The sequence below is a fragment of the Electrona antarctica genome (assembly GCF_951216825.1).
Source record: "Electrona antarctica genome assembly, chromosome: 3".
NCBI classification, from domain to species: domain Eukaryota; kingdom Metazoa; phylum Chordata; class Actinopteri; order Myctophiformes; family Myctophidae; genus Electrona; species Electrona antarctica.
The window spans coordinates 15,127,919-15,139,693 of NC_136808.1; the positions used below are offsets into that span (position 1 = coordinate 15,127,919).

An 11,775-nucleotide genomic window follows, 5' to 3' on the forward strand; every position below is an offset into this window, starting at 1 on the left:
TCACCTATTGAGTCCTTTTGTGGCAAAAGTGATCACCTTAATAACTTTACCAACCAGCTTTGTGAATACAGACTCATGTTTCTAGTCGAGATGTCAGCTATCGCTGTGCAGCTATTACAGTTGGGACAAATATTTTCACATGAAAACTATTCTCTTCCCAATGGAAATAGTATGTTTTCAAATGTCTCGTGGTGTTTCTTCCAAAATTAATCTCCAATACTAGCTGTTGTCTTCTTAAGCTGTGGTCTCGTGGTGTTTCTTCCCAAATTAATCTCCAATACTAGCTGTTGTCTTCTTAAACTGTGGTTAAAAAGTAGTACCCCAGCCCATTGAGTTGCTGCTATCAAATTGCTCTGCGGTCGATCAAAAATCACTTTCCTGCTTTCTTCAACGGGATAATAGAATGCTCACCTGGGGCGTAGAGTCGGTGGAAGTGCTCAGCCTGGTATTCCTAAATGTAGAAGTTCTGCTTAAAGGGTTAAATAAAGTTAACCTTATCCCTAACCTTAACCTCAGTAAAATGGTGCCAAACCTAACCTCAGTAAAACTATGCCTAACCCTAAACTCATTTCTAACCTTATTCTTAGTGAAACAAATACAAGAATACAAGAACCGCCCCACTGAGCGGTCGGCGTAAAAAAAGTGAGGGCGAATTCTATTCTATTCGACCAGTGCAGTCAATTAATCGTTGTTTAGTCAAATGTTTGTAGTGTTCTGCACCGTTCTTGTCCTCCAATTCTCATCCATTTGCATTATTTTAGCATTTTTCATTATTTTGTCTTCTCACTCCAACTCTCTCCATTCTCCAACCCCTCCATTCTCCACTGTTCTCTTTGACCTGTGCAGCCCATTTAGTCGTTTAGTCTTTTTTGCACTGTTCTTCCATGATTCTCTCCTGTGGCTCCTTCGGTTCACCACAGCCCTTCTATACAGGTATACGTGTATAGATCATCAACGTAGTGAACTGTCTGGTGAATGGTGCAGGATAGACATACAGTACATCCCCAGGACTGTCCCAGTCCTAGGAGATGTGCTCTGTATATGTATGTATACCCTGCATCACCGGAGAGGGACAGTCCTAGGAGGACATTTATCTTTCCTCTCTTTTTGAACCTCCTGGCCAAACTGTTCAAAGAACATCTTGATCTTGGGGACGGACGGAGATTTGAGCTTGATGACAGCAGGCTCCTCTTTCTCCGCCTCTGCTGATGGTTCAGGGCTTTTATGGATGTCCTCCTCTAATCCCGCACCCTGTCTGGAGCCAATACGTTTCTGCGCTTGGGTTGGTTGACCGAGTGGAAATCCCATGATTTTCTCCTGTTCAAAAATCATCTTGAGCTGTGGGACTGATGGCCATTTCTGATCCACAACAGTGGACCGTGCCTCTTCCTTGGCCTCTCCAAGGGGTTCAGGTGTGGCAAACACCACAGACTCATCTTTCTCTGCTGGAACCCCCGGTTCTGAACATGGTGTCTCTATGAGCTTCCGCTCAACTGTGTGTGTCTCTGGTTGGGGCTCTGTTTTCAGCTCCGCTGCAGGCTTCATCGCCTCCTCAGCCTCCACCGACGGCTCCGCATCCTGTCTCGAGCCTACGCAAGGTTTCTGTACATGGGTCGGTGGGCTCCGTGAAACTACCTTCATTGCTGATTTGGGTTTCATCTCCTCCACATTGAGACGACAGTTACCACGGAACTTTATGGGCCTATTACTGAGGATCTGCTGCACAGGTTCCAAGTCATCAAACATCACAAAGCCAAAGTTAGGGAGTGAATCATTCTTGATAATAATAAGTTCCAGGACTCTACCAAATTGCTCAAAGAACTCTGTGAGCTCAGCCTTCTCCACGTTGTGAGGGATTTTCCCCACAAACAGTTGGTGGGTGGCGGGTTTCATTACCTCCGAGTCCCCCTGCATCCCATCGCACACTGGCCTTGGTCCCGGTTCTCTCTGTGTTCTGGATACAGCGGGTGTGTCCAGTATGTCCTTCTCCATCGCTTTGTTCTCTCTCTCCACTACCTTCTGCTTCCTCTTCTCCACCTCTATTATCATGACTTTAGCTTTCTCCTCCCTCTCAACAAGGTTCTTTTCCTTCTCCCTCAACGCCATCTCCCAATCATCTAGATTGTGTCCCCAAGACTTCAGTCTCTTCTCTTCCTCTTCCATAGCTGCAGGCTTTACCACCACCTTCTCGGCCTCCGCCAAGGATCCAGGGTTGGCAGTCGCCGCAGACTCTTTCACCTCTTCCTGCTGTACCGCTTGCTCCTCCTGCTGCTCCATCTCTTGTTGCTCAATCTCCTGCTGCTTTTCATCCTTCTCCTGGCCCGCACCCTGTCTGATGTCAAAGCTAGATTTCTGTGCATGGGTCGATGGGCTCCATGGTACTGCCTTCTTTGATGACCTAGTTTTTATCTCCTCCACATTGAGATGCCAGTTACCACGGAAAATTATGTTTCCTTTACTGAGGATCTGCTGTACAGGTTCAGAGTCGTCAAACAACACAAAGCCAAAGTTGCTTTGCTTACCTCTGCTCTTGATAGTGAGCTCCAACACTCTGCCAAATTGCTCAAAGAACTCCATAAGCTCAGTCCTGTCCACATCGTGAGGGACATTTCCCACAAACAGTTGGTGAGCAGTGGGTTTCCTGACCTGTGAATCCCCTTGTTTCCCTTCAAACACTGGCCTGGTTTCGCTATGTACAGGTGAAGGGCCTTGAGGTATCTGGTCTCTCTGTGTTTCAGGGATAAGGGTGTCCAGGGAGTCCTTCTCCCTTGCCTTGTTCTCCCTCTCCAGCAACTTCTGCTTCATCTTCTCAACCTCTATGATCTTGGCCTTAGCTCTTTCCTCCCTCTCAGCAAGTTTTGCTTCCATCTCCTTCAAAGCCGTCTCCCAGTCCACTAAATTGTTTCTCCAAGCCTTCAGTCTCTGCTCTTCTTCCATGGCTGCAGGCTTTACTGCCTTCTCTTCCTCCGCCGAGAGTCCAGGGTTGGGAGTTGCTGCACACTTTTCCTCCTCCTGGCCCACACCATGTCTGTTGTCAAAGCTAGGTTTCTGTGCATGGGTCGGTGGGCTCCGCGGAACCCCCTTCCTTCCATCTTTTTTTCCTTTAATCTCTTCCACGTTTAGTTGCAAGTTACCACGGATCGTTATAGGCCTCTTACTGAGTATCTGCTGTACGGTTTCCGAGTCGTCAAACACCACAAAGCCAAAGTTACTGAGCTTTCCAACATTATTGATAATGACCTCCAGGACTCTACCGAATTGCTCAAAGAACTCTGTGAGTTCAGTCTTGTCTACATCGTTAGGGATGTTTCCCACAAACAGTTGGTGAGCGGTGGGTTGCCTCACTTCTGCCTCCCCGGGTTTCCCTTCCCTCATGGGTTTGGGTTGTTCTCTATGTACAGGTGGAGTTCCGGGTCTCTGATCTCTCTGATCTCTTTGTGTTTCGCTGACACGGGTGGTGTCCAGGATGTCTTCATCCCTCACTTTGCTCTCTCTTCTCTCCACCACCTCCACCACCTTCTTCCTCTTCTCCACCTCTGTTATCAAGGCCACAGCTTTCTCCTCCCTCTCCTCAAGCTTCTTTGCCAACTGCGTTAAAGCCATCTCCCGATCATCTATGTTGCATCCCCAGGCCTTCAGCCTCTTCTCTTTCTCTTCCAGCATTTTCTCCTCCTGCTCCACCTTATTCTCTAACTCCCGTACCTCTGTGACTGGGGTTGTGTTCTCATTTGGCGTCATGTAATCACCGTACATTTCCTTTGTTTCTCGATGAGCTCGTCTTCTCCCTTAGTCTTACGATCTCAACGTTTGTTGTTCATCTGCAAGCAAAGTGAGACTCGCTGTGGGCGGGGACACTATATAGGACCTACAGATCATTCGTAACATACTGTGATGTCACCAGCTGTGCCTATTATGGATTTGTGTGTTTCAATGGTGAGCGCTCTATAGACATCTGGTTCTCATCGTATCACCCAGCCAAGACCTGGCGATGGATGCCCTATTAGTATCGCAACGCGAGGCTAGCGATGCCCTGCCTGAGTTTAACCACACAGTTGCGTCAAGCAACTTCAAGTCCCATCTACTCCCATTATAAGGGGAAAACCGGAAACGCTTTTCCACTAGCGTGAAAATGCATCAAGTTTAAAACCCACACCCTGGCACGACAGGTTGTGCGTCGGTCTGGCGAGTAGGAGACTGGGGTTCAATCCCCGCTCCTGTGCATCACTACACAAGCATCAGGCTCTGTATGCCCACTACATGACTAGCTATGCTAAATTATTATTCCTATTGACCATATTCAGACCGCTGCCAAGCCAAAGCTTGAATTATACTCTTTCAATTCATAAAAATCCACCGTAGACCTTATTAGCTACTTCCTCTCAAGAAATTCTGTGCAGGTTATTTTTTTTTAAGTGTCAGAGTTTGGGAGTGCTCGTTGGATAATCACTCAACTGCCCTGCATTATACCACCTGTTTTGAATTTGCACATAATGCAGGAGGCAGCAGGAGGTTGCTTTACTAAAAACGAGTGCTTCCAAACTCCAATACTTAAGTCTGCGGTGGATTTTTATTAAACAAAACCTTTACAGATTGAAAGAGGTCAAGCTTTCCATACAGATGCAAATGTTGGTGAGTTTGACGTCATTTAATACAATTAGATAGGACTTTTCTGTTTGGATGAATGGGCTGTCTATGGGAAGTTGCACCTATTAGCACCTTGCTGGCAAGACTGCAGCCATTTGTCAGTTGAAGAGAAGTCATGGAATTGAAATCATATTAATGGTATAGATTGAAATAGATTCAAACACTTATTATGAATTAAACATTAGTTAGTTAGTTTGTTTAGTTTCTTGATGCAATGGCACCATTGTTGAGAATGTTTTTTTTAATAAGGAGGAATCTTCGCTCCTACTCTTACCTATGGTCATGAAGTGTGGGTCATGACCGAAAGAATAAGGTCACGAATACAAGCGGCCGAAAAGAGTTTTCTTCAACGGGTGGCTGGCATCTCCCTTAAGCGTTATTCATAGTCTGGGTTTTCGGTGGTGAGGTGACCACTGAAATACAACATGACGTCACGTCAGTAAACCACCGCCACCGCCCCAGCCCTTCTCTCTGTTTTTACTCACCACTGCTCAACGTTATGTCAACTCCGGTGGTCACCTCACCACCGGAGCGGTGGTCACCTCACCACCGAAAATCCAGACTATGAATGAGCCTTTAGAGATAGGGTGAGAAGTTCAGTCACACGAGAGACTCTGAGTAGAACCGCTGCTCCTTCGCCTGGAAAGGATCCAGCTTAGGTGGTTCGGGCATCTGGTTAGGATGCCTCTCGGGCATAAAACAAACACACACATGCACACACACAGTACACACGCTTGTTCAGATGCAGTATGCTTGACAGTTTTTCACAATGGGAGCTTGTCGATTGCCTATTTTCAAACAGCCAATATATAAACAAATATATATATATATATATATATATATATATATATATATATATATATATATATATATATATATATTTGTAGTTTATTTTTTATTTGTTTTATTTTGTCATTGTAATTCGGAGGGTCAAGATTCAACAAGGGTTAAAATAGATTCAAATCAAGGACATTTTCTTTATTTTTGTAAACACAATTCAGTTTTAGCCTCTTTATTCCGTTAACTATTTCTTTCTCCATTTCTAGATGTAGTTTGTTTTAGTTATAATAACCCTGACTCCTGTCTTCATCCTATCAGGCTCCAGCCATTCTACAGGGTTATGTACACCCGACAGCGTTGCGTTTTCCCTCCCAGCCTCACAGACCAGGGCAGCTGAAACAGTACTACCTGCTGAATGCTGGTAGTGCTGGCATTGCAAGTCAGGGATGGTGACAAAGTCCTGGATCTTTGCTCTGCCCCTGGGGGCAAAGCCTTGGCTATTATGCAAACTGCCAATCCAGGTAAAACACCCATTTCAATTTTAATATTTACGATATTTGATCCTATTCCATGGGAATATTTCTGTGATTTTGTCCAGTTTATACTCGAATAAGGCGTTATTATTCAACTAGCTGTACACTCTTGAAGTTCGAACACTGAAAATCCTAATAATTATCCCTTCAAGCAGTTTGCCAATCATGATGTAAGTTAGGAATATCAATTGTCAATCATGTATAAGTTGCCTCTATTGAATGCATGTGTTCTAGCTATTGATCTCATTCTCTGATTGCTACTGTATATTCCAGCATTGCTGTGCTGTAATGAGCCAGACTCCCACCGGAGAGACTGGCTGGTCAAAACCCTGGAATCCTTCCTTCCCCAGTCGCAAACTCGCAAAGCAGTAGGCTACAGTGATTGTATCCAGCCAGGATGGCAGATCGTTTGGGCAGAGTGAAGCAGGCACTTATGATAAGGTGGGTAAAGAATTGATGCCTTACAGTTTTGATACCTGGCAATAGTGCACCCTCAACTTGTATTGCACCCAGTGGGGGCTTAATGCAAGGACTTTAGGGCACCAAACTGAGTCCAAGCACCGGGGACCATAAAGGGTTAATCCTGATTGCACCTTTAATGTGAGCCAGGACCATTGGAAAACTAAGCATATCCTGGATGAATAAGACAATACATAATACATTGTTTATAAAGTCACAGGCTTTGAAATTCACTACACGTTTCCAAAGAAAGAAATGTCCAGCAGAGGGAGTAGTTGCACTTCTTTTACCAACACTGACCATTATAGAAATGTGGTTGGCTCACCTAACAGAATATTGGCTATTCAACAGACCACAAATGCCCACGTGGTGAAAAATAAATATCTACCGGTACTTCTGCTGAAATGTGATAACTTGAAAACCGACTGACTATGGAGTTTTGCTCATTTAGACAAGGATGTGAGGTACTTTAAATAGTAAACATTTTCCATTACTTGCACCCAACCGGATTGATTGATCGATTGATTGATTGATTTATTGATTGATTGATTGAACATTTTATTATTTTAACAGTTTGCAAAATGGTCACAGAATGTAAAGGTCAATACAAAATCTGCTACATACAATACAATACATACATGATACACTACAAAATCAACCAGAAAAAGCACAAAGACTTGTTTACATAAGGGTCCTCCATTTTCAATTAATCAAAACATTTAAAGACATTCAAATATACACTAATATGCAAAAAATCACACCTGTGTGAACTGAGTGGTGTAAGGTCTTATATAGCCTGATCAGCTGTGGTCTGACGTAATGTCTGACGTAATGAAATCACACCCGGGTGAACTGGGTGACCGTAGCAACCATGCTCATTTTTTGAGCACAGACAGACAGACACGTAAACTAACAAAGCCAGTCGTAGGAGTGGTTTACACCACTCAAAAAAAAAGAAATCATCGTATACACGGTTAGAAAAAAGGGTAAACGTGTAATAGAAAAAGAAAAAATCACACCCGTGTGAACTGAGTGGTGTAAGGTCTTATATAGACTGATCAGCTGTGGTCTGACGTAATGAAATCACACCCGTGTGAACTGGGTGACCATAGCAACCGTGCTCATTTTTTGAGCACAGACAGACAGACTAACAAAGCCAGTTGTAGGAGTGGTTTACACCACTCAAAAATAGAGTGGGGGGGCTTACTTTTTTACAGGGCCAGTTTCAAATTGCAGCCGCCCGTAAGTGCTATTTGAGAGCGGTTTTGAAGGAGTCTAGCCGTCCCAGCCTTACTCATCTGCGAAGAGAAAAGCCTGGTCACAACCAGAGTAGTATAAAAGAGAGTAATGACACTCCCGTTGACTCTCATTGTAACAATGGAATGCGGAAGTGCTCATTCTATCTCAATGGAATAGTTCCAGCCATAGGAGCAATGTTTGGAACTATCGCCCATAGGCACCCGCTTTGCGGCGAGATCAAAGCGTGTCACCACTCTCTTATTACATTACATTACGGATGGAATGTGTGCTTTTTTATTAAAAACATGTGCAGAGGAATTAACTCCTGCATGGCAGCGTCTATTTCAGCTATCCTTAGACACCTATACTGTGCCAGAAATCTGGAAAAAATCTATTATAGTTCCAGTCCCAAAGAAGCCCTGTCCACAAGAGAACAATGACTATCGGCCAGTAGCATTAACCTCCAATGTGGTCAAATCCCTGGAGAGAATCCTAACTGAGGAGCTCCGAAAGGAAACGGAGCGATCACTAGATCCACATCAATTTGCTTATGCACGGAATCGGGGAACTAGTGATGCGATTTCCACACTAACACACCGTGTATTGAAGCACTTAGAGGGAGCAAAAACATATGCAAGACTTCTCTTTGTTGATTTTAGCTCAGCCTTTAATACAATCCATCCAGACATTCTTCTTCGTAAGTTATCTGAGATGAAGGTGAATCCAGTTCTGATTAGATGGTATTTCTCCTTTCTATCTAACAGGCCACAACAGGTGAGATTTAATTTGGCGCTCTCTGATAGAGCAGTAAGCAGTACAGGGGCCCCCCAGGGGACAGTTAGTTCCTCCCTTTTGTTTACCCTATACACAAACGACTGTGTCAGCTCACAGTCCAATCAGTGTGTAGTCAAGTTCTCTGACGACACTGTTATACTTACAAGTTTACTCACAAGTGAAGGTAACACCAGTAGCCATACAACTGGAGTGGACAGGTTTGTAACCTGGTGTGATGAACATCACTTACAAGTTAATGTAAGGAAAACTGAGGAGATTGTAGTGGATCCCAGGTCTATAGGTGACCACACCACGATCACCATACATGGTCATGACATCAAACAGGTCACCTCCTATAAATATCTAGGAGTGCACATGGATTGTGATATAAGCTGGCACTCCCATGTGACAAGTATGTGTGCAAAGGTACACCAACGCCTTCACTTTCTCCGTCGGCTCAGACTTTTTGGTGTAAGTAGAAACATAATGCTGATTTTCTACAGAGCTAGTATAGAGTCTATTCTAAGGTATGGTATCACCAGTTGGTTTGGAAACCTAACTGTGAAATACAAATCTGAGATCCTTAGATTAGCCAAAATGGCAGGGAAGATCATGGGTATGTCTACACCTCCGATCACCCCCCAGGTCATTTTTGAGCAGGCCACCATTGGACAGGTTAAGAAAATTGTGTCTGACCCCTCCCATGTACTATACCCTGAATATCGGCTAATGCCATCAGGTAGGAGGTACGAGGTCCATGCGTGCAAATATAATAGGTACAAGCATTCCTTTGTCCCTCTGTCAATCACACTCCTTAACAGAGTCCTTGCAGAGAGCAGACAGGGTAGGGGTCAAAGGTTATGAGGTGATGTTCTTCTTCTTTTGCACTAGGTATGTTGGTGTGTGTTTTCTTTTCTTTTTAATGTTGTACGGGTCACCGTGTGCCTTTGTTGTCTTGTATTGTGTATTGTTTTGTATTGTACTGTATTGTTTTGTATCTGTATGCTGCAGGACGGGTCCTTGGGGTCCAAGACAAATTTCTCCCTTGGGAGACAAAATAAAGAAACCTTGAACCTTGAAGAAACCTTGAACCTTGAACCTACTCTGGTCACAACCTAAGGCAGAGACGCTATCAGCGGTTGTGTCTGTCCGGAACATCCGTCAGATGTATTTCCCCCGACCAATACAACACTTGTTGAACGTCTCAACTCTTGCATTGACAGTTTTGACACTTCTCTTTTCTGTTTTTCTGCCCTCTCTCATGGTCCCCTCTCCCCCTCTCTCTCTCTCTCTCTCTCTCAGGTTTTAGTAGACGCTCCATGTTCTAATGACAGGAGCTGGCTGTATTCTTCCAGTGGCCAGCAGGGGGAGCAGAGACTGAGGGAGAGAGGCAGTCTGCCCGGTCCTCCAGGCTCAGCTGCTCCGGTAGGTCCTGTTCCGTTCTTCTAACCTAAAACAGCTTCTAAAAGCACCAAGGGACTCCCCCTCCATTTAGAATGTGAGCGCAGACTGTCACGTACAGCATATGTATCTCCCTATACATATGCTGTACGTGACAGTTTGCGCTCACATTCTAAATGTACTATATGCCCTGCAAGCAGGAGGCAGGCAGGTGGAGGTGGGTGGCAAACAGTTGACAGAAGCTAGACAGCTGCTCCCACAAATACTCAAATGCAGATACTGTATGCTCCGGAACTGTGTGAAACAAACTGAAATAGTGTTTTTATATATAATGCACTCTTATGGTGTCCAAATATTATAAAAAACAATATATTCCTATGCTTAATTTATACTTGGTTGCACACTGTGTCGTGACTCGTGAAATGCTGTGACGTGATCAGTGCGCAACCAAGTATAAATCAGGCTTTAGCATAATAACGGAATTCTGAGATTCTAAAGTGCATGTGTTTGCGTTGCAGTGCTGCACTGGCAGCAGTGCGTCCAGGGGGGATTGTGGTTTACTCAACGTGCACGTTGTCCAGCTGTGAGAACCATCCTGTGGTAGAGAGGGTTCTCAACACCTGCCCTAAAGCCCAGGCTGAAGATCTGTGGGAGGATTGATTGATTGATTGAAGAATTTATTAACAGTTTGCAGAATTACAGTACATTTCAAGCACAAACTCAATACAAAGGCTGTTAACTGTGAGTGGACGACCCAATTAAGCATTACACTTGTTTCCAATAGGGTCCACCATGTTCAAATCATCAAAACATTTAGAGACGTACAAATAGACACTTCTATAGACAGAACAGGAATTCATCATAAAGGAGGTAAAAAGGGAAAAGAAACATATACAGTGAGGGGAAAAAAAGGGGTGGGCGGTGGGGGGGATTCACGTTCAGCTCCGTTAATTTGTTTGTTTTCCTTGGAGGAGCTGCGTTGGGTCCCCAAGTCGGCTCCGTGGCCGTACCTTGAGTTGGCTGTGTGGCCGTGACCGTCTCTTGTGTTGACCTTGTGTTGGGTCCCCAAGTCGGCTCCGTGGCCGTACCTTGAGTTGGCTGTGTGGCCGTGACCGTCTCTTGTGTTGTCCTTGCGTTGGGTCCCCAAGTCGGCTCAGTGGCCATACCTTGAGTTGGCTGTGTGGCCACGACCGTCTCTTGTGTTGTCCTTGCGTTCGTGTTTGAGGGATTCTGATTTTACAGGGGCCAGTTTCGAATTGCAGCCGTCCGTAGGTGCCCTTTGAGAGCGGTTTTGAAGGAGTCAAGGGATTCGCATGTCTTAATGACAGTTGGTAGGGCGTTCCACATTTTGGTGGCATAGGAGCGAAAATAATTTAGTCCCTTGTTTGTGCCGAATCTGGGTTGTACATGGTTCGTTGCACTCCCTCTGGTGTTGTGGGTGTGGACTTCGTTAACATTAAGGAAGTATCTAGATAGGTACATGGGTATCTTGGTGGTGTATCGAATCTTGTGGACCAGACCCATTGCAAGATGCTGTACTCTGTCGTCGACCCTAAGCCATTCCAGCCTGTCGAAGTGGGCAGGGGTGAGGTGGGTTCGGGGGGCTAGGTCAAGTAGGAGCCTGACCAGTTTGTTTTGGGAAGTCTGGAGCCTGGTTTTAAGGGCCTTTGAGGTGCTGTGGTACCAGGAGGTGCATGCATAGTCAAAGAAACCCTGTACAAGGGCTCCTGTTAAGGTCTTCAAGGTGTTTTTGTTGACCAGTGAGGAGATCCTGTAAAGGAATCCTGTTCTATGGTTGACGTTTTTGATTACGTTGGTGGCCATTTTATCACCGGAAAGATTAGCCTCCAGGATGGAACCTAGGTAGGTAATTTCATCTTTACGTGTGATAACATTGTCACCCACTCTAACCAAGAAGCCATTTGCCTTGCTGAGATTATTATTA

At 44.9% G+C, this 11,775-nt stretch overlaps 1 protein-coding gene across 1 annotated transcript; it reads left to right on the forward strand.

Annotated features, from left to right (window-relative positions):
- Positions 1-3,912: 3,912 nt before the first annotated feature.
- Positions 3,913-10,490, forward strand: nsun3 (NOP2/Sun RNA methyltransferase 3; the record flags this gene model as incomplete). Its single annotated transcript, XM_079496218.1, is given in 8 exon segments — positions 3,913-3,933; positions 5,743-5,846; positions 5,848-5,945; positions 6,231-6,331; positions 6,333-6,398; positions 9,732-9,833; positions 9,835-9,854; positions 10,349-10,490. Coding segments are annotated over 8 exon segments (654 nt in total).
- Positions 10,491-11,775: the final 1,285 nt, after the last annotated feature.